The sequence below is a fragment of the Anopheles coluzzii genome, chromosome 2 (genome assembly GCF_943734685.1).
Source record: "Anopheles coluzzii chromosome 2, AcolN3, whole genome shotgun sequence".
Lineage (NCBI taxonomy): Eukaryota > Metazoa > Arthropoda > Insecta > Diptera > Culicidae > Anopheles > Anopheles coluzzii.
In genome coordinates this window covers 112,941,245-112,965,088 of record NC_064670.1, presented here as the reverse complement: position 1 = coordinate 112,965,088, position 23,844 = coordinate 112,941,245, and the positions used below count along the sequence as shown (strand labels likewise).

At 45.6% G+C, this 23,844-nt stretch overlaps 1 protein-coding gene across 9 annotated transcripts in view; it reads left to right on the top strand.

The window, feature by feature from the left end:
* The window catches only part of LOC120949094 (RNA-binding protein Musashi homolog Rbp6), a 582,997-nt gene that overhangs the window by 69,309 nt on the left and 489,844 nt on the right, over positions 1-23,844 (top strand). For all 9 annotated transcript variants that reach the window (XM_040366093.2, XM_040366102.2, XM_040366101.2 and 6 more), the window contains exon 3: positions 17,242-17,282. In XM_040366093.2, the coding sequence (XP_040222027.2) occupies positions 17,242-17,282 (41 nt within the window). The remainder of the gene's footprint in view (positions 1-17,241; positions 17,283-23,844) is intronic.

Here is a 23,844-nt window from a genome sequence, read left to right as displayed (position 1 = left end):
CCATGAGAGCGCAAACGGTTCACCGCAGACAACTGTACGCAAGCACGCACGGGACACTGCACGGGTTCTGCTGGTGTGCATGTCGTACATGGCATTCAGCGAGGGACAGAGAGAGAGAGAGCACTAAACAGTCATAAAGAAAAACGTCGCGCCGTCGCAAAACGATCGCACAGCATGACAGCAACGATTATGAGGTAATTTCGCCTGTCGTCATAAGTTGGTCATTTGAATCCAAAACCGCTGCTAAAGGTTGCATGATCGACGATCCTCCGTTGGGCAGCGGGCCAGAAATGAATGGAGACAGAGCACCCAGTAAGGTCAGCTCGTGAGCGTCTGTATGTGTGTGGTCGTGTGGAAAAGTTTATTTGAATATTATTTTATTTTCGAATTAGACTCCCAACTACGATCTTTACGCGCGTTGGAATATATTTAGAAGGAGAAGAACAACAGCACACACACACACACACACACACACAACCAAGCATGATGAAATAAGCTCCTATCATCCATAGGTTTTTTGCTGCATCCATTTGCTTTTACCTATCGCTAATCCCGAAACCGCATTGTAGCGGTGACATTTGGGGTGGTAAATTTGCGAATCACCGTATCGTGCGGGCCCTCTCCGCTTCAAGTTGTCAGCCTGGTAGGAGGAATGGGCGAAAAAAGCCACAAATGTGAAAGGACACCAGCAAAAATAAAGAAAAAAAAGAAACACACCAACGACACGCATCGGGGTACGCGCTTTTTTTTGGAAATGCCGCGGAATCATGCGTGACAGAGTGATATTTATGTCCGTCGATCGTTAGTCGTCGGTCGCTCTCGTTCGATGGATAGCCTGACGGGGTTTTTCTTTTTGCAAATGTTCCTCTACTGTGGGTTAGATGTGCGGCGGGTGACTCGACACGGTTCGTCGTCGTCGTCGTCCTTGTTGTTGTGTTTCGTGTGCTGCCCGTTTCCGGGACGGTTTCAAGTGCATTTGGGTTGTCGTCCTGTCAGAATTGATTGCCATCGATGGAATATCTGCGACAGCGCGTTGTATAATACTCGTGCGCGCTTTTGGGGACGGTGAACGGGAAATGTTCCTGTCTGTTCATGTTCCTGAGTGTCCCTCGATCCGGTACCACGCAAGAGTTATGCAAGATTTGGGGACGATTGAAGGTTCAGACACAGAAGCGAAACGGATCACATAGATCGTGTGCGTTTTTCGTTGTTGTTGGTGGAACACGGTTGTGGCAAAGAAGAATTGCTTGGTGGAACAAAAGATAACGACATTCGGTAGGACAATGGCAATACGGAAATAGGGAAAGCAATTGTTTGGTAGGTGCGTTAGATAGTAAAGTGCACAAAATAGAGAATGTACGTAGGTAATAAATTTCTTTCTTCGCAAACTGGCGGTTCGAGTAGATCGAACAAAAGGAACCTTATTTCATCAGTTGATCGTTGACTACTAGTTTTGGAATTATTGTTTTTAACTTCAAAAATTTATTAAATAAATTAATATTAAGCGTTTTGAATATGCCAGATGCGATTTTATGATCGTTACGATGATGAGGTATAGTACGGTATGAGGTATACGAAAAGATCATCTACATGATACACATAAATTAAGGCATTAATTATTCAAAATAGGATCTACAGAATTGGATGTATTGTTATTCTGAAGAACCTAGCAGTGCAAAAGTCGGATAGTCAGCTCTTGCTCCGGGCGGATTGTCCATATGAGGCTTGACCCCATGACGAGCATGTTATTAAGTCGTGAGAGTTGACACCTTTACTACGGGACCGCCCTCAAGACAATGACAATCCAATGACATAAAATACTGTATCAACTGTTATACCCCTGAACGAGTCTAAAGGTGGTAAGATCTATTGGGCAATGCTTCCAATTCTTTCTCCTAATGAGATTACCATATTGAAGATGTATACCAAACATTTGTTGAGTTAAGTCTGTTTAACATTCAATATCTGATTTGAATTTAAATAAAATTAGTTCATATTTGATTTAAATGCCAATACTAGCGAGTAAGGCTGCTTTGTCATTATCAGTAACTCCTCCATGTTTGTATCAGTATGGTATGGTTTACAAATCGAATAGTTATGTTCTGCTTGTTTACGATTATCAAAATTTAATCAATTTCCATTACCAAATATTGCCCTTTCTACACAGTTCACATTAGATTAAACTCCCATCCAAAATGAACATGACAAAACCGCTAACCATTTCCTGGTAGTTGCATCCATAAATTGTACGATTATTGTTCTACCGACTACTGATCCTGTTATCTAAATCGCATCACCCTGCAAACGCCACAAAGATACTGTCGGTCGCGGCGATCAGCCGGTTGAAAACAGTTTGCTACTCCATGGCAATAAATGTGATAACCAGCAACAGATCGAAATGGAATGATAATAAGTTTGCTTTGCTGCTCTAGTCTCGAGACTCCAGTCACTTTCCTGGTACGACGGTGAACGCAAGTCGAGGGAGAGAACACGCGCGTCTCGATCATAATTTGCTGCTTATTGCAAACGTACCGATGAAGCGATGAAAGCGGAATGCGAACTGAAATTGTCACAGCTGAGACAAGGCAGGCAGCGACAACCCTTCAGCATGTGCAGTGGCGTGTGGCGGGCTGGTACAAGCTGATAGGGTGAGGCATCTTCCCAACCCTGTTCTTTCCTAACCCTTTTTCACCAGCAGCACGATGGGCAGGATGGCTGCTGTGGCGATGGGCAATTTTCATGGCGGAAGGTCTTTGACCAGCAGTGTTGTTCTTGTGGACATAGTGTGGTTTGCGCTCTTACCACATTGGTACCACTGCGAAGGAGAACAAAACAAGACAGAGCCACAAAAAAGTGCAAGAACATAAGACTAAATTAATGTGGGAAAATGTATGCCTTCTTCCTCCTGCTCGTAACTTCAATCTGCCTTTCCTCCCCCGGACAGCAAATGTTCGTTTGGCTTGTCTTTTGCAAATAAACACGTGCTTGTAGGATCGTTTTTTTAGTTTTGTTTTTGTTAAGCGTTTGTATCCATATGTGTAATCCACTCTTTTTTTAACGCTCTCTTTGCCGCCCGTTGTTTTGTGCTGGCGGTAGGGGGACTTTTCTCGGTGTTATTTCCAATTTTCCCTTGCTGGGTGATGTTTTTCTCCGCTCTGTATCTCTCTCTCTTTCTCTGTCCTTCTCACAATATCTTGTGAGGTTTGGGCTACACTGAGGATTGTGGCATGTTTGTGGCAATTTGTACGACAAAAGCCTTCCCGTCCCGCTGCGCTCTTGGTGCGCTGTGATGCATATCTATTTTTTCTCGGACGCTCGTAATCGGGTTCGGGTTTTCGTTTCATGTCATTTTATGATATCTTGCGTGTTGTTTGGTCTGGCGGTTTGGCTCCCGGCATGCTTTAAGTGCATGTTTTCAATGTATAAATGTACATTCGTACCGGTAACAACGCAGGACAGTGTGTTTGTGTGTGATGGAAAAGATTAACAAGTCGTTCTCAAACGAGCCGGTGAGGAATCTATTAATCCGGTATCCCCGATCCGGTTGGTGCATTTGTTGCTTTTCTGCTGCCATTTAAGAATTCCATCGACAAGCTGGTTATGTAGATGGTTTTCAAACACGCTGACATGCGGGTTTTTTTTTGCTCTACTGTTTTGTTGTCTCACGTTGCAGCTTCCCTTGCGTGTGCGTGTGCGGTGATCTTATTTGAGAGAGGGGTCGAAATTTCCTTAAGTATCGCTAATGGACGGAACGTGCTAGAGCGTGATGAGCACTCCGATGGTGTATGGATGGATGGATGGTGTAGAAGAAGACACCGTATGCGTCATTGCATTCTTGCTGAACGGTGCACCACTGCAACGGTGACGCTCTGCCGACAACTGCGTAATGAAAAATGCCATTTAGGTATTTAACAAGAAGATACAGGGTTTCCCACGATTTATTGGTTGGATCTCATCAATTTTTGGTTGGTTCCCATATTTTTGTAGTGCGTTCCCACGATTTTTTGGCCGTTTCCCAGATTTTTTTGGTCCAATTGTATTGATATCCATTCGGAAAATACCAATAAATTATGGGAACGAGCTAAAAATCCATGGGATACGACCAAAAATTCGTGGGAATTCACCAAAAAATCATGGGAACTGACCAATAAATCGTGGGAAACCCTGTAAGGTTTCTTCATGTTTCTATTCTTGTGCGAATATTGCAAGCCTTCATACTTCAATAATTTTTTCTCAATGTTAAAAAAAGTTAGAATACGTAGGTCTTTTATTGTTATATTTTTTTCTTTATTTATTTTTTTGAAGAATAGTTTCAATATAACGTTACATCTTATTAAGGCTCGTCGAGGACTGATCAAAGTTTGATTTACTACGCCTGTCGAAAAAGCAGCAATTTCATCTTAAAAGATACGACTTCTCCGAGGTAATTCTTCATCAAGTGCATTAATGGGTTATTTATTCACTATTTTTAGATGCATCTCGCTGGAAATTGCTTCCATCTTTTCAAAGCGTTCTTTTAGTACGTGAAAAATGTGTTTTAATTTTAAATTATTGCCTCGGTAGCATCACCATAGCTTATCATCTCTAAAACACGCTTCGGGATTTATCAAGCAAAGCACAAAAAAGAAATCGGTTATTTATGTTTTTTCCTGTGTTATTTTCCACCCCTCGCACCATGAACCTTACTTTCGTCATCAGACGATTTTAAAAGAATCAAACTCGGTTAGCAACATCTGCTCCATTTCACTTCTTGTACGCAAGACAGCCAACTGCTTATAAATGCTCTCGAGCATTTTTTTCCTTCTCTCTCGTCGCCCCTTTTCGATCGAACGAGACGTGGAACGATTTATTTTTATGATGACATGCAAAGGAGCAAAATAAATAACGAAACCCTGATTGTGCAAAAGCAAACCTGCGCGGTACAAAGGAGGGGGGGAAGCGGTTTGCAAAACGGTCCAAGATGTCAATGGGCAAGATTACACGTGCGATGTATTATACGTTCGCCCAGCTGTACCTCGCCCCATAGCTCCGACAGGATAAAGTGATGGAGAGAAAGAGAAAAAAGGCACCACCCGAATGATATACGTATCCCGTCAAAGGACGAATCATTACGCAAAAAAGGTTTTACGCGTGCAGGTGAGCGCGAGCGGTGGGGCAGGATGTCTAAAAAACGGTTGGCGTAAGCGAAAAATAATCGTTCCATATTTTGTTCCCAATTGGTGGGGTGCTGGGGGGGCCAAAACGATCGCACTGTGGTGGGAGGAAAAGGCGATGATGAGGTTGTGAATTTTGAATATTTACATTTTCTCATGTTTCAAGCGCAACGCAACGGCACGAAGGGGACAAACAGTGTATTAAGATGATGGAGTATTTTGCTGTTATTTGCATATGTGCAAGAGATTTTGTGTGTGTGTGTGTGTTTGAGGTGCTTGTTGTTGTTTTTTGTTGTTGGTGGGACGCAGAAGGAAATGCAAATCATCACATTTTCCTAATTTATTTCCGCAATTCGTGCGTGGCACGAGGCAAGCAGCGCTTCTAAAGGCACCGGGATTTTGGTTTTACTCGTCAATTTTTTTACTTCGAACCGGTTAGCAAAATTCTAAGTGAAAGAAGTTCGCTGCATCGCTCAAAAGCAAAGCAAAAGGCGCAAGCATAGGAGGAAGCAAAGGCAAAAAAAACCTTTCCGCGCAAAACAACACTTGACGACGTAAATTAAATTTTCATCTGGTGCCGCGCTTTGACGTGACCCTCGAGCGCCAGAAGGTGGAGGATAATTTATTTAATTATTCACTCGAACGCCGCATACAGCCGGGCCTGTGGGGGTGTGTGTTTGTGCATGTGTGTGTGTGTGTGTGTGTGTGTGTGTGCGTGTTTTGCTGGTGTTAGGGTTGTGTGATGGATTCTGGCTGGAAAGTTTCCAATTCTGTGGAAATCTTTCACCCTTTTGCACCCAACTCTGCACAACCCAGGAGCAGTGCGTCCTCCATCGGCAGAGTGCTGGTTGCTGACGAGAACGTCGATGAAGTGTGCCCCGTTCGTTTCGGGATGGTCTCGGGTATGGTGTCGAGGTCGAATGGTTTTTGCAGTCAAGTTTTTTGACCCAATTTTGGTGCGGGGGGCAGTTTATCTTAGCACATCCCAGCCTTTGCCTTGCACACACCCGTCCATATCCACCTTTTGATGAGTAAGTGTATGTGAGTGTGGGTGTGCGTGTTTGGTATGAATATGGTGTGATGGGAAAGGCGAACATTTCTAAGTTGTATTTTTGCAGCTAAAACAAAATTTGACCCCATGGGTTGCGAAGCTGGTATTTCGAAAAACAACAGAAGGGAATTGGTCGTTGTTGGTGTTTTGCTTCTGTTTGGGCAAAACACTCAAAAATGCTTGAAGAATAGTAAGCAGTAGCAAATTGGTTGATAAAAGTAATGATAATCCTTATTGAATTCTTCTTGGTATGAACAAGTGTCTGAATTCTTCTGAGAGTTTGATCGTAACCTATAAACAGGGGCCTCCGAAACTGTTGCTTGTCATCGTGTCGATCGTAGTAGCCTTTGCGAAGACACAAATCGTTACGTAATACTTACGTTTGACTCAAGCTCACCTCAGTTACAATTTATCATTTGCCTGAAACAGAACGAAAGTGTAAAGATCGCTGCAAGAACTCAAGTTTCCACAAACTCAAGATATTTTCCATATCGGTTACTAGTAGTACTAGAAGTAGTGAATCTCCGGCACTGGATTCCGTCTCACCGATTTCCTTTTTGCAATTCGTGCACATTAATACGGGTACGGAACGAATCAAGGTACTTTGCGCGCGCGTGTGTTTGTGTGTGTGCATGTTAGGAAGCGACCACCATCGTTGATGGCGTACGATACGGTCCTCTACCGTAATGCCGGAAACACAACATTAGATGAACATTTTTCGTCCGACCGAAAGAGCGAACCTGAAGACACGACATACACGAAACACGGCACGGTAAGTTTCGTTCGGCCTACTTGAGACCGTAACCTCCAGAACGGGCAGCAGGGCCCCAGATTAAGTTCGTACGGACCCTTGAGACGGGTGGTGTAAGTGCTGTGCCGCGTCGTAGCAACGTAGGGAAAACTTTACAGCCGCTCCTGCACACTTCCCCATTCCTGTCCGGCTAGTTGAGAGTGCATACATACACATGAAAGGCCTTTCGCTGGTACGATGAATTATTTTATTCGTCAGAAGCGCAGTCGCACCCGTCCGCGCAGTATGGGAGCAGCCCACGAGGTCGCCACTTTCGGGAGTTTGCATATTTTACGCCGTGCTAAATCGTATCGTGTACCGCATTGCCCATTGCACCGGTGACGTGGTGTGAAGTGAAGTGGTGCGACGCGGATGTCTCATGTCAAGCATTCTCCCCCTGTCCGGGCTTTAATATTGAGCATTTTTTCGGCGGAAAGCAAATTCGTAACTGACCCTGGTGGGGCCGCTTGGACTAACCTGGTCGACTAACCGTTTGACCTTACGCTAAGCGAGCGGGATTTATGTGGAAGGGTTGTTTCGCTCCATGATGGCAATGTTTTTTTTTTGAGTCATCCACCCTGAGTAGTTTCCCCGCTTCTGATTCAGCTCCATGTTGGTCGGGCTTAGCCGGCTGTTGTTTTCCAATCAATGGGCCAGAATGAAGTCTCCTTCCCCGAGGGCAGAGAGGATGTGTCCAGCGTTGTATGAAGTCATTAGGTAAACATATCCCGGTCAAACATATGCCCGCTCGATACTCGGACACACTGCACGCTGGTCGCCGCCCGGTTGTTTGACTGTGGTGGACATTCCCCATACCAACCGTCGTCGCTTCCGCTTTGGAGGGTCGCCGAGTTCCTAACCCGCTGCAATACGCTGCCACACGAAACGGGCCGAATTCACGCTCGGCTGGGTGTGAAATATTTCCTGCGGTAGAATGCATTACATCCTCGGCGCAGCGGGTCGATATGTGGGCACCTGGAAGGGTGGGGGTGGGGCGATGTTTTGAGCAAAAATTTATGCACTTTTAAGTGAGAATCCAACACGGCAAGCATCACTCAGCCTGGATGTGGATGTAGATGTGAGGGTGAGTTTGATGCGGAAAAACGTTATGTGGTTGGTAGAAGTAGGTAGGGCGCCGTGAGCAGAGGGCAGAGAGGATGTCTACAATTAGCGATGAATTTATTTTGACATTTATGAGATGTTCGCGCTGTTCCAATGGGTACTGAGATAGGGAAAAAGTAAAGTTTTGCTGTTGTGTTGATGTTGCTGATGACGGTGAACTTTCTTTACGATCTGATGTAGATCTTCTCGCATCGCTACTTACTCGTTTGGATGCTGCGAAGGTGCGCTTGGAAGACTGGCTTGGAGAGACGGTTTAGAGCGCTTCAGCTTAGTTGTTAAAATCAAAGTTTGTACCTTTCCGCTGAGTGAGAAGTTGTCGATTAAATTTACATAAACTCTTTCAAAAGGGGTTCAACAAAAGGAGCAAACTTTATTCAAAATAGCGATTTAAGGGTGCAAGAGACTAGGGGTAAATGTCGAGCCGTGTAAATTGCAATACAAATTTTGTTGTACATTAAAAATGTAAAGGCTTAGAGAAATTTTATTCTTATGAAAAATATATCAACGCGTTGCTATGGCGTATCTAAGCTTGTAAATATGGCCTCTTTAGACCGCTCAATAGAACATAATTAAACAATTGTCTTTCATCAATTAGAGTACCTTAGGCATGGTGGCTAGATACACTTCCAGTGGATTCATAGTTCTGATTTTGGTAGCCATGATGGATGGAGATTTCCATGGAGATTGTCAGATAGGCAGTTATGGTTGCTAAGGACTTCATATGAGTTGCTTAGTAACTTTGGAATCCCTAGCTGTCAAATGAGGATTGGTCAAAGTACAATGGACCGAATCGTCCGGTAGTAATTTATGGACCTTGACCTTTAGCCAATAATATACGAATCGGAATTTCGTGGGCGAATATAATCAATGTAAATACTGTCAACTGTCTCTTTTCCGCGCCTACAATCCCAGTTTCTGTTATTTCGCAACCGCGAGATTCCGGTTCGTGTATTTTTGGCCTTAGAGAATCTAGACAGCCAATTCAGATGTGGAATTAAGAGACATTCGTCATGGGCATGTCGAAGAGACACAAAATGGAGTATGGAATGGGACGGAACTGTTCAAAACTGTTTGAACTTTGCTAGACATAAGATCTAATCTTTTTTGTTAGGTTTAGGATGGCCCAAAAATTACCTTTTCCTAGATTACTTTCCCTTTAGTTTTTCTGCTAACCATTTTCCAATCCAACGTAACATTACCAACTTTGCTACCTTATAGTCAATGTATTAAACTGTTGCGCCCTAACCTACTGCAACTGCAAAGCTTTTTAAGCTACCCGGTGCACGTTGTTGTTGCAGTGCCCGAAACAAATACACACACAGACACACGATGCACCAGATCACACACACCGGACCCGCTTTCAACTGCATGGTCCGCTAACCGCCATTACGGCTGTGAAATTGCCCATACGTAATCGGATCGTTTAGAAGAAGCCACGAGTCTCATTTAAATAATAACGTCCGCGTGGTGGCACGGAGTTTTGTTTCACCCGCATCTTCCTCATGGCATTCCCCCATTTGGAGCTGCTTTGGGACTCTTTCCCGCCTCCCCGACCTGCGTCTCATTTGCTTGTGCTGTAGCGCTAGCCTTTTTGCACAAAACGATGAATGAATTGAGCGGCGGGAAGAGAAGCCGAAGACGATATTCGTTAGCAGCACCATTGTTAGCCTGTGCCAAGATTGGCCACGGTTCGCTCGCGGAAGACAAAGTGCATCGCTGTGCTGCATGCGTACGTAGGGACGGGGGAGTAGCGGAGCAGGATAGCAATAGGTTGCCATAAAGCAACCCAGCAGCGTGGTAGCGATCGTCTGTGGCAGATAGTGGTGTGCGATGGGTGAAAGGAAGCAGTGCAGCCCATTAATCAGCGCCCGAGAATCTCACACAGCAAAGACGACGGTTCTGAATAAAAAAAAAACCCTGGATCCACAATCTCTCTTCGCTTTCTTTGTCGGATGACGGAAAAGCCCATCCACCAGCGACACCGGGGAGGAAGGTTGCTTGAAACCCGATGGAGAAGGTTGGTCACTACTACTCGTAACCCATGGAGCATGCAAACATGGGATATAAATACAACCGTCACAAATGGATGGAAGGAAAAGAAGGGGTCTTAGGTTATTTGCTGCTGAACAAAACGTTGACACGAGTGGCATGGAAAAAGACGCGATGAATCCAGGGAGGGCAGAGCGTACAACTTCATTCTTGAAATGATGAGGTACAGCAACCGTCCAAAACCGGGGAGGTTCCCGGTTGACGGTTGACGCTTGTTGATGCCCGTACACCGCAGCGCTAACGAGCTGGAACCGTCATGTGGTAAAGCCCGAGCGGAAGAGGAGCCTCGGCGAGCCGAGAGCAAGATGCTCTGCTGGCAACGTGTTGACGGCGTAGGTCATGGTCGCAACGGTTGGTCCACGGCGCGTCGCGTGTCCCTTTAATCGTACGTACGATTTCGTGTACGAATCCCGCCCTGTTTATTGTACGCTGACGGGTTGGCCAGAGTAGCAGCAATGCAAATCATTGGGACGGGTGGTGGTCGTGGGTGCTGGTTGGTGGATGGATGCTTACTTTTTGTTGCTGCATAAATAATGAACATCGGGAAAATGGGGTTGCACTGTTGGGCACGATGCACTTTAAATAGTGTGTCTGTGTGCTACGATTAACAGCTGTCTTTTTAGGAAGCAAAGTAATGACGACACACACACAGTCATGGGTTTATGCTCTTCCAACCCAAGGATCAAAAGGGCAAGAGTTGAATGATATGATGAATAACTGTACTTGTAGCTATTTTTGGTTCAGCTGAGCAATTATTTACAATGAAATAAACTCAAAAAAAAATCAAATTGCACTGCTGTTTTTGTAATATGGTGTAACAGTAGTATTTCTTCTGACAGCTACTCTGTGAGATAAACTAGTACGTGAATATTTGTACCGCTGCTTGCAATCTCGCTAGTGCAGTTACATGCAAGAAAATTAAATTTTGTTCTTTCCTACCCCGGGCATAATTGATGTTGCAATTCTTTTCAATTTGCATTTACACGTCAGCGTTAACGAACAAGCAGCGAGTGTCTGAAGTCTGTCCAGCCCGCTATCATCATCTAAGCTTAGACCATAAAAAACCTACCGGTGACACCTTCGCTTTCGGTTCAGGTATAAAATTCCCTTTCTTTTACGACTTTACCCACAGCTTGCCACAGTTTACTACTTCTACCCGGCCGAAGAAAGTAGTAAATTCGCCACGTACCGACCGTGGCCTCGTAGCGATCCTGTCACATCAGGTTGCTCCACGTCTTACGCTTGTCAAGTTACGCGAGCGCGCGCCAATGCAGGATGGATGTTGCAGTTTCGATGAAGCAGCATCTCATTTGCAACTTTCTTCTTGTCATGGGCTGTGCCGCCTGCATGCCTACACCTGTTCGCCTCCCGTGTCCCGTACGGCTTTGGGCCAATCGGCTGAGTAAACAGCTTTTTACGGCCCTGGAATAACCAAGCAGCCAACTGGCGGAAGGTTTCGCGCAATGCTGCGCCGACGATGGGCAGGCGATACGTTTTTAGAAGCGCACTGCCCTACTAGTGTGCTTGCACAAAAGTGTGATATAGGGGGGTTTCTTTTTCTTTTATGACGCCATCGGATGAGTTGTAAATGGTGGGATGACGGTGGAAAATTTCCTTCCAGCGTTGCAAAGTCGTATGGTGTTAGATGTTTCGTGAAACTAATTTAATAGAACAGGAACTGTGGAGGAAAATCCCTCCAACACTTCTAGCGTAGCCTAGAATGGTTTTTTTGCTATCTACACAAGCGGGCATCGCGGTTACTGTGTTCCCAGTGTGCCATCCGGCAAGCCGCTCAGTTCATCAAGTGCGGTCAGCCAGCAGTGGAGGATGCCGCGGGTGGTTGCTATGGTTATTCCCGTCCAATGTAGTATCTCCCAAGCACACACACACACACATCGATGTCGGTGATAAGCCCCCAGAGAGGAGGGAGTGTGTGATCCGAACGTTCCAAGCGCCGGGCAAACATTGGTCAAGGATTGGTAAACATAAATTAAAAACATGTTTGCATGAGCGTGCAAGTGAACTGGAACGGGCAGAAAAATGGGAATGAAAAAAAAACAGCCTTTCACCCACTACTACTACACCAGTAACGCATTGGGGACATGGATTGTGGCGAGCGGTAGGGGGGGAAATACTTCAGATCGAAAACGACGACACAACACCACGTGCAGTGAATGTGCGGTGCATAGTTGGCTGCCTGCCGGAAGCAGAGAAACATGAAACAAAAACGCCCGGTTATGTATCGTCCGTCACACCTACGCGGTGCTAAGTGTCCCGGGGTACGTAGTTCGCCTAGGACGACGGGCGCTTAGCATAGCTAGTAGTAGTAGTAGTAGTGTGCCCTCCGGGGTCGGTGGTTGGCGAGAGAGACCGAAAGAGTGTGAGAGATATTGCAGTCTTATCAATGCTATATATTAGGTTTTTGTTGTTGTTGTTGTTGCGTGTTTCTCCTTCTTCGACTGGCCAAACAAGCTTTGCCCGGGCGCGGCTCGAATGTGCCAGTCAACGTTCGGTCGTGGAAGTGGAAGTCCTGTTCGTCGAGGGTGGGGGTGCGTCCCAGTAGTCGTATCGGCGGGCCTGATCGGTTCAGTAAATAAAACCGATGTTTATCGATTATCCTTCGCAGTTCCCCGTGGCAGTTCGGGGAGGATTGTTTGCTTTTGCAAGGCATGGGTTTTGCTTTGCGTCATTCCATTCCATTCGCACTACAGTGCTCTAGGAGGGGAGGTTAGAGTGTGTTCGTATGTTATTTTCTGGTATGCTTGCAGGTAATATTGCAGTAGCGTATCGTACATTGGAGATGGCAGTTTTCTGAGTTTTACTAAACTGGAACTGGATGTATTTACGGTCAGTTACGGTTTCTCAGAAAAAGCAGCTTACTGGCACTGGAGCTACCACGGCTAAGTCACACTGCTGAAAGGATAAATTTTAGCATGGGAAATACCACAACCTTAGGTCATTTGAGCATTTTCCATGAGCTTTCGCGTGAGTTTCTACCGGGAGGATAAAAGCAGTGCGCAGTCATTCAAGACGTTTCGTAATAATTCCTGCCCGCGGTGTGACTGGTCACAGTAAATTATCATAATAGAGATTGGATGTTGACACCGGACGGAGTGGAGTTATGACCCCCACTGCCGTGCGATTCGAAGTTGCGCCTTCCTTCCAGTTGGTAAACCATTTTTCTTTCAACTGCTTTTCAACTCTCCGTCTGCAACTTGCGCGTGGAGCAGCGTCTTTTCTGTAGCTGGTTGGCACAACTGGCTCCGAAAAGGCCAAGAAAATGATGGGACAAGTTTTCGAGAAGGTGAATTTAAATATTTATTACTCATCGGAAAACTATTGCACGGGAAGAAGAAGGTGCGTCTGTATTCTCTCTCTCTCTCTCTCTCTCTCTCTCTCTCTCTCTCTCTCTCTCTAGCAACAGAGTGAATGGGAAGAGCATAAAGTTGTGCGACGGTTTTTTTTCATTGTACAATTTTTGCATGAATCAATTTTCCACACAAAAGTTGGTAATGGATGTACATTTAATTTGGTGCTGCTGAACTTTTGGTGGTTCTGTGCGCGATTTACTTGCGGTTCGGACAGAGTGAGAGAGTCCACCGTAGGAAGATGAATCGATTGTCCTGGCGGTTTGTTGACGGGCTGGTGAGGTAAATGTTATGAAGTATAACTTTTGGGCTGATTCATAGTATATTTATGAGGTTTTTTTCCGGCATTAACTTAATTTTTATATCGTGGTTAATCAAGTGGAACGGTACACGACCTGAGTCACGTTTCTAAAATAAATAGAAAGCTACTGAGGCACTTTCGTATCAAATATTTTAAAGTTTTTAAGCGTGCTCTTGTTTATATGTTTTTAAGAGTGAAATTTTTGAACGCTGCTTAAATTTTGTTTGTTGCAAAAAAGCTTATTGTTCAATATTGGATCGATCTAACGTGATTTTGTTAAATTCGGAAGGGATTACAACTTGCCTCTAATATAGGTAAACTTTTTGGATTTCCAATATTTTTTCTGAATTTACATATACAGATTTTGTACATTTAAAAATGTAAAATGATTAGCTTCTTTTAAGATGCCATGAGTGAAATAAGAGCCAAAACATGTACCAATTATTAACCCCTTTTATGGGCGATTGTTGCACGCGTGATGACACCTGAAGTAGATGAGCGAACAGTTTGATCCTGCTGGGCACAGCTTTGCCCAATGTTCGGCTCACTCGGTTGGAAGCTGCACGACCATCGGAATGTTCGTGGTTATGTGGTTTGCGGTCCTTGGTACCGGTTGAACCGTGGCACCGTCGTGTTACACTGCTGCTCCACAGGAAGCTCCACATTTCCAGACCGAAGCCTCCCGGTGATGGAGCTGCAAAAAGCAAAGTAATGCAACAAATGACAGCTCAGCGGGAGCCGGCGAGAGGCGAACAGTGCCCGGGCTGGTCTGTCTGTCTGTCTCTGTGTGTATAGCAGGCGATTTGACATGGTTGGATGCGGTCGTTCTGAATGTCGGTTGCGTATCTAAACCCAGCAAATTGGAGTGAAGTGGAGCAATTCATATCTTCTTTTGTCCACGAAGGGTTTGATAAGTTTATTGACGATGAGTTAATCGCTTACTTTAATTTGACATTTTACAATTTTCAGACGAAAATGTTGTTTTCTCTTTCTTTTCAATTAATGCCTGCAATTTTATGAAACATTTCAATTTGTGCGAGTTGCAGCAACAGAAGGATTTTAAAAATCTAACCATGATTGTAGTAAATCTTCCATTCCTCCAACTACTACCTGCCTTCCTTGGGCACACTATCTGCAGGACAACGTTTAGTTCCGGCAGTTCCCCGTGCGCTCGTAACAATAATCGTGACGCTAGTTTTTAATAACTACTTCACTCATTGCAACCACGGTACGCTCTGCCCGTTCCTTCCACGCTCCGTTCATGTCAAATGCCAACGTCGCGGAAATAGAATACGTGACATTCCGCTGATACGGCTGCCGACGCACCGTGCCACATGCGCCGTTGGTTGGCCAACACAACAGCCAAATCCTTGCCCCAGCGTTCCGGCCCCTTGCGTTACCATTGTTGTCTGGAGGGCGATGGCTTAGTTTGTATTATTAACGGCTTACCTCGTGGCAAGGTGGTGGCACGGATGCCTTCCCGTGCACGGGAGAGCGAGGGTGTGGGGGCAATAATAATGATAATAATAAAAAAAAGGATAACGAAGCAGACCGTCACACCGGCGGCAACTGGCGGCAACATCGCGTTGGAGAGCTCACCAACAGTCACCGATACAGCCGGTACGGGAGCTGTGTCTGCGGCTGCGGCAGGACGCGCAAACATTACCACCACGTGGCCCGGTGCGCGAAGGGGTTTTACGTGTGCGTGCGAGTGTGCGATAGAGATTGTTGTCTTATTTCTATTGTTGTTTCTAGCTGCTGCTGCTTTCCATTCGAGCCCCACGTATGTGGAGAGAACTCCACGCGCGCGTGAAAGCGTTCCTTCCGGAGATGATGTTTGCGGGAGCCTTTGGGAGTGCTAACCCGCGCGTTCTTCCCCTCCATGGTTTGTGTTTGAGTGCGCACGGCAAGAATGCACCACACAGTTTGTCACCGAGTTTGGCGTGTTTGGTGGAATGTGAGCTGTTTTTTTGTTGTTGGTTTTTTGATGTCGTTGTTTTTAGTAATTTTGCTCCCGGTACTGTCCATGCTTCTCGTGCGCGTTGTACATCATGCTCATCAGTGCTAGAAGGGCTGAAGCGTCGCATCTCGTCAGCGAACGGGTGGCAAGCTTGCACACGGCGGCCAGCTTGTACACATTCGCTTCGAGTTTCGTTTATAATTCATAAATGAAATTGTATACAGTTGTCGCTACCGTTCATCATACGCGCCCCGGACGGGGCACAGCCCCCGTATATCCTTCCCGGCGGTGGCTCTGGCTCCGTTTTCGCGGCCCCATCGCCCCACCGCGAGGCGCTCGGGCAGAAGAAGAAGTCACGTAAAAGGGCGACCATACCCGGGACTCGACCGTTCGACACTTTCAACGCGCACGGAGTGCATCGAAGTGCCCATCCCAGCGGGCTCTCCCCGCCACGAACAGCCTTGGCAGACTGTGGGGCCGGTTCGACAAACACTTGCCACCCGCAACCCGCCCGAGAGACAGAGACCGTGCGCGCTGCGTGTTTTGCATGGCCGTTTTGTCGCACTAGAATTTAGGAGACAGCTGTGTTTACCTCGCTGTACACGGAATACATTAGCGCGCGCCGGGTTGTGTGGCAATATAGGGCGGCCGTCCGCGTCCCCCACCGCCTGTGCCGTGTTGGGCGTTCACGTAGGATTTTGTCGCACCAGCAGTGTGTGGCATCCTGCGGTAGCTTCTAGCACGAATAGAATAGAACATGAACCAGAGACGCAAGAGAGAGAGAGAAAAAGAGATGAAACGTCGAAGATAAATAGAAGTCTGTTTTACGCTCCGGTCTGAATAGAGATCGTCTCCACTTGTGCCGTCCATCTTGCTCGCTGGACCGTTCCGTTCAACCGGTCCAAACGGTGCAAGCTAGATCACTGTCTATACTCTTTTACGCTTTTAATGAATTTTTATTGAAAACCCGGTGAAGCTGGGCGCGCGCGTGTGTGTATGCACAAGAGCAGCGGACAGGGTGTGGAATATTTATTCATGGAACTTGCTTCGGCCCCGTCTAAGGAGTATGGAGGGGGTACAAGTCCCTGCCCGTTCAGGGTTTAAACTTTTATTCATGCACACTTTACTCCCGGACTTGAGTAGTGTGGTAGTGTTGTTGTTTCTTAGTCACTTTCTGAAGCTGAAGAGAGAGAGGCGGGCGTGTGGAAAATGAAAGAAAAACCTGCGGACAATCTAGCCGGCATTCACCACCAGCGGGAGATAGTGAGTGGTGATGGTGCCGGTGTGAATGTAAATGCAGCATGTTAATCAAAGACAAACCGCTCTTTTGCTGCACCTCTTCTCTCTCCTCCACACCCACCCGTCTATACACTTAATCTCGCACTCATTTCACTGTAAAATTACTGATGCTTTTCCTTCGCTTTTCTCTCCCGTTGTTTATTTACAGAAAAATGTTCATCGGCGGTCTCAGTTGGCAAACAAGTCCAGGTAAGTGGAACGTTGGAATTGAACTCCCTTTTGGCGTGCCGTGTATGCGTCCGTATAATGACGGTGGGATGGTAATTGCAAGATTAGAAAAAGGTCGGTGCTGATGTGTGAGTATTATGCTAGCCAAGATGGACACGGTCAAATGTGTTCCCGTGGGTGGGATTATGCTTTGCCCAGCAAAGAGATGTTATGTTTAAGGAAACCCCGCCTGTTCTAGCTCATAAGGGGGCGACAGGTGGCTTAAATCTCACCTTAGTGTTTGTATATACGTGCGTTTGCATTCGTTAGAGCAAGTGACGGAAATTTAATTTTATTTACAAGCTTAAGTCCAGCAATTTGTTCTAGTTTTTGTTTTAACTAAAAGAAACAGTGGTATAATCATTATTCATGGTTTTTATGTGTCCTTGTCTCGAGCGAGTTATACAGTTGTGGCGTAAAATAAAGTGTACCTAGATATACAGTCAGAAATCAATAGTTGAACGCCTTTTAGTTGGCATGTATTTTGGTTGAATGCTCGATAGTTGGCTAACAATTCAATTAAAAAGCATGCGTTTGTGTGGAAAACGGTTTTTGAAAAATTAACAAATTCACACCACGAAAAATTCATGGCCTGCCGGCAAAAATTTCAGAATTTTTTGTTGTATGGAAAAACGTGCCAACTAAAAAGCACAAATTCATTAGTTGGCGGAGTTCGGACTGTATTATTGTTAAATAATGTTGCTTTACTTGGAAGCAAACCTTTTGAAAGCCAGGCCTTTTACTGCAAAAATTCTTCTCTCTTTATTTTTATGATGTTTACAAGTTTCAAATCACATCGATTCTAGATAGGTGTTGTTTCGTGACGTAATTAAAAATCTGTAAAGAATATACTGGTTATGTTTGGTTTATAAACTAACCGTTTTGCCCCGAAGACTTATATTCGTCTTCTCAGTTATGGGTTCGGATGCTGTCACAGACCTCTGTGGTTAAGACACAGACACGGGATGGGGTTAGATAAGAAAGTTAGAAAGCTGAAATTTGTATTTTCCATAATCAATTGACAGTTGCTTTCCATCATGTTTGATTTCTGCAGTCATGCACAAACTAAGATATATTTCTAAATTGTTTATTTTTTAATTTTCTGTTTGAAATGAGTAGTACTAGTTACTAGTTAGTAAAATAACGTTTCAAACTGTTTTTATATGTCTTGATGAAACACATATAAGTTGGCGATAAAAATAACACAAACATATATCGATTATGCAAATCAATCATTTTTCAGGTTAAAATAATCTAGACAAACAATCTGAGTTTGAGTGTTGATAGGATTTCAGTCTCCAATAGTTAAGTTCCATATAAATAACTGGGTAGTATCGTGAATTGCCTCAAAGTTGTCATTGCGGCTAATTAAAACTGCAGCTTATGGTAATTTACGCTATGTGTTCTAATTAGTTGGAATGGATGATGAATTAGAAACTGTTGAACGAATTAAATAATTTGTAAGAATCTAAGGTTATTGTGAACATTTTATGTACTTATAGATACAATTCTCCATAGCCAAAATAGTAGAGAAAATAAAAAAGGTAAAATATATTTCCTTCATAAATCGTGCGAAAACAACCTTTTTTATTGTCACGATTACAATCACACAGCTTTTCGTTTTTAACATACCGCCCTCCCCCGACGATGTTTCCAATACCGTCGACCGGTTTACAAGATTCGACAAATTGCTCCTGGAATGATGTTTCATCCGGAGCAAAATTGAAAATCAAGCCACATTAACATAGCCACCCAGAGAGCCGAAATGAACCTCCCGAAGGTAAATCTTGTCGGATGAGAGCAGCAGTGCGGAGCCAGAAATGCCGACCCTTATTCCCAGCAGATACACTATTCACCCGATGCGGCGAAAACACGCTACTACGCGCGTTTACTCCAACTCCTGAGCGTCGAAAAATCGATTCGTAGAAGGACGAAGAAAGGGGACTGCCACTGTGAGTGGCTTTTGCCCACACGAGCACACCGGGGCGAAGCTTGCTGGTGGTGGTGCACGGGGCAAACCTGAGCCCCGAAGGGTCGGAAAGTATCAATCGTCTTAGAGGCTAAGCTGCTCGAGGTTAGAGCCACGCGGCCCGATTGCACACCTCCTGGTTGCTCTAGACAGCGAAGGCGTGTGATTGTCTTGAACGATTTCCACCGTTCCCCTGAACGTGTGCTGCGATGGGGTGTGTTTTATCGATGAAAGCTCTTCAAAGCTAAAGGGGAAAAGGGAGTGGTGGAACTCATGCGCTCCAAGGCACGCTCCTGCTTCTCCGTGCTACAACCCGCAAAAGCGACCTAGTTTGCCGTTTCGAGTGCTAGGTGTGGTGTGTAAACGTAAGCAACACTTGCCCGTTTGCGTTGCTGGGTTGCTTTAAGCAGCTACTATCAGGTTCCCTTTCTGCCACTGAAAACAATTCAATTCACTGGCTGCCCGGGGGTCGTAGATTCACTGTTGCAAAATTGGTACCACCATCGGGTGTGTGTGTGTGACTCCTTTTGCGGAGCAGGAGTGTGGTTGTGTAAATTTTTGAATATTTTATCCCCTAAACGATTCTGTCGATTTATGTAAACACCTGAAAATGGGCCTCAGACTCAAGCACAGGCCCTCGGGGGAAAGCAAAAGAATTTTTTCGCTCACCTTCAAATTTTGATTTCTGCACAAGTTCTTGTTCCTTGTTCTGGTGTTTTTTTTTTTGCTCGACAGCCAAATCTGCCCAAATCTGCCCTTGGCCTCAACCAATGGTGAATGATGTTTTCTTTGCTCTTCTGCAAGGTTGGTTAACGGTGAAAATTGATGGATGATTGGCGAATCCAAATGAAATTTTCGACTCGTCGTGTGTGTGTGTGTGTGGTGTGCAGTATAGCTGCTGTGATGGATATTTATTTTTCCACCTGATCGGAAGAGCGGGAAATTTGGCGTGAAACTGATCACCTGCGGCTTTTTGCGATGCTGCCGACGTTTATGTGCAGTGTGAGGAGAAGAGGCCGACTCTTTTTTCCCTGCGGGTTGGTGAAATTTGTTCTTCAATCACAATCGTACCCCGGTGGGTTGACGATACATATTTTCTTCCAATGGAAAAAACTCAAATATTATTTTATTTTATACCCCCAACGGGAGAAATACGGGCTATTTCGATGGTAATGACGATACGCTTTGGAGGGCGAAATCATTCGAGAACCAAACTCTACAGAGAATTCAATAAAATATCTCATCTGGCGGTGGAGTGTGTGTGTGGAAGGTTAAACATTGATCGACTCCACGCTGCCAACACTTCCTTACACGACGATGGGTTGAGTTTTTGTTAATATACACCCGTGAAATGTGGCCCGGCCAGCGACATAGGTTCCATGGTACGCGTTTTGAAGCTGAGTGTGAAGCTTGTGAAACTCTTGCACCCGCTCGTGCGGTTCATTGAACCTCTCGCGGCCAGAACGGAGGCGAAATAGCAGCAAGTGTGCACCACACAAAATCACTCCAGTATACTAGCGCCACAGCCCAAAAACGCGAACCAGTCGACCGCGACGAGCAGCAGTAGCGACCGGGCGAAATCGCTAATTTATTGCACACGGTTGCAATTCGGTTCCGTACATTATATCCTCATCGATTTCCGTACCATAAACAATGCCTCGGCCCAGCCCACACCCCACGCCGGTGGGAAAAACAACCAACCGAAGCCGACGCCACGGATGCGGGCGTGTGTGAGTGGTACTTTAAGCATCGTTCCCGAGCCTTCGCCCGCCCCTTTGGGCGGGAGTCTTTGCCAGTATGGTACCGGATTCCAGGGGAAGGCTTTCCCGGCCATGGCACACGGTTAGGTTTGCGCGCTCTGTGGGCCACATCCAGAAGGAGGAAATAGCAGCAGTATGGTGAGCCTAGAGTCCCGTGCGCGCGTGTCTCGACGTATCTGACAGCCCGCGGAATGAACGGCAACCGACCGGCGTGTAGCGTAGGATAATAAAACTGCGCGCGCGTTGCATGCAGTAGAAAGGAGGCCGCCCGGAGTGTGAGGGGAAGGAGGAAAAAAACAGAACCAAACAGTTGGGACCAGTTTTTCGGTAGCGCGAGGGCATGTTTTTCCGCACTATTGGCGAAAAGCAGGTCCCATTTGGCATATTTCGATATTGGAAAGCATACTCGGAGGGGTTTTTTGGGGCTTTTACGGATGTTTTTTTTTCTGCTTGCTGCACGCCCGCGCCTGTATGACTACCTTTCAGTTTTGTTTTTCACGTGGAACATGGATTTGGAATATGGCTGCGAGTGTGTGTGTGTGTGTGTCTGTATGCTCAAGGTCCTTGTCGAGCTGGAGTAGCATTGCGAAGTTGTGCCGGATTCCAGGAGAGGGTCGAAGGAATCTCAGCAGTGTGTTTGTTTGGATTTATGGCAGATGAAGATTTTGTTGGCAAGGTGAGGAGGGAGGCAATGTGTGAGGTTCGTTATTAGTTTCGGATCCTTGTCTGGCGTTGTCCGAGAGTAGATTATCGTTAGGATGCAGAGGGAATGTGATTTTTAATTGCTGCAATGCTCGAAATGAGAAATGTGCGACTCCACTGATGTTGTAGAGCAGATGTTTTTATAGCACTTTTATGGCATTCGATGTTCGATGTGTTTGGGATACAAGCATTGAGGTCTGAGAGGTTGAAAATGTAAAAAAAAAATTAACATCAAAAATGTTGAACCACTGCATTCTAGATTCTAAATATCTGTTCTGCACCTCAGCTCATCCAAAATCAATCTCTATTGACATGCCGAACTAATGCTAATGCTTTTAACGACCTCTGATAACTTTTGGACATCCCTAATCCATCGCACTACAGCTATTTACCCAATAACAAACAGCACAATCCATTGTGCAAATATGTTTCCAACCAAGCTTCCAGAGACCAAACGCTTGGCCGTAAAATCAACGACGACATCAACTTTCCCCCCTCCCACATATTACCAACTTCGCAAGGAATTCTCGTTTTCACACCAATCCACCGGTTAGCCTACTCAGCCGGGCCAGTCCACCCAGAGAACCCAGACTGGATTATGTCAGCTTGTGTACACTTTGGTTACGCTGTGTCAAGCTTGCATCCGGATATCCGTCAAGTGGCCGCCCGAACCCTCACGGGGCTGTGCGGTGTGTTTTGCCATTAATATTCTTGAAACGTGCTGGCCATTCCCGAGATCAATTAGAGTGGCCTGAGTCCTGCAGGTGGTACGACGTACCGTCGACATGGCATCGCTGTGTGCTTTGATCGCGGCGTGTTGTGTGCTGTCCGACTTAGCCTCATCGAGGCAAAGGATGCTCAAATTTTAATGTCCCGTTTGTGGTATGGTACGGTGGAAACTTGCTAGTGGACGTGCGGAAAGAATCGTTTGCCCCACTGACGCTCGCTTCTCCACAGCACTAATCGGTTCTGGTTGCGCGATCGTCATGAGTGTTAGTGATGCAAATATTTTCGCTTATCGCGCTTTAGTGTTTTTTTTGTGTGTGGGTGTTGTTGTATATTCTCGTATATTTAAGGTGCAGTGTCTGCCGCTAGTTTGGAGGAGCGCTCGTGAGTACGATATATTGATTACTTAATCAATCGCTTGCCACCACCACCACTAATGACCAAACGGCGATACGAAGCCATCGGTCGAAAAGAAGCGGAGGCCATCGTCCGATACCGGGGGCCTATCAAGCCAGAAACGACGCGGAACGGTTCAGTGCCGCCCGGCTCTAGGCTCTAGTGCGCGCCATCGAATGTATTGGCTATTTAATCGAATGTGCGAAGCAGCACACGATCCTGCTCTCCACGCATGGACGGCAAACGTTGCGTAATTTGTGTGTCCTCGGGCGGAAAATGTGCTGATATGAAAACGCGCGCTGCACGCGCTTTCCGGCCGCTCCCTGACGGCAGGGTCGTTTTACTGTTTCGTTTCTGGTTCTGCCCGCTGTTAAATGTGTTCGCTCCGTTCGGCGCGGTGGACCGCACTATAAAAGTAATGCGATTTTCTGGCACAGCATTCCTGAGGGGTTTTCTCAGGTGGGCATCAGTGGGAATGTGGTTGAGTTATGCTTTTCGCGTAGGAAACACGACGGTGTACAAGCGTTCCGGTTGGAATATAAATTAGCAGATTGCACCACCAGTGGCGCAAAATTAATTTCCATTCTCGTTGGATGACAGGGCACGCCTTAAACGGTTTAAGCGTTATACGAAAATAATGGGAATAAAACTAGTGCGCTCGAGCAGCAAATGATTCTGCGAAAGAATGAAGGGATTTCTATGTGACTATGTATTTTTTGTATTTATTTCCTTTAATCAAACCGTGCATCTTGAAAAGTTCAAACACTCCTGCAAATGAGCGATAATTTCTGTAGATCACTTCATCTTAAGACGTTAAAGACTGGCCGTTTTAATGTCTATTGTTTGTGACAACAAATTCCCCTTTTTAAATCTGCCATCTTTGGAGATTAATTCTCAGCACAGCCTATTGAACACAATAAACCGTGACAACTTTCAACGGCATTCAACCGCAACCATTGGAGAGCTATTTGCTAATCGTTTATTGCCGTTT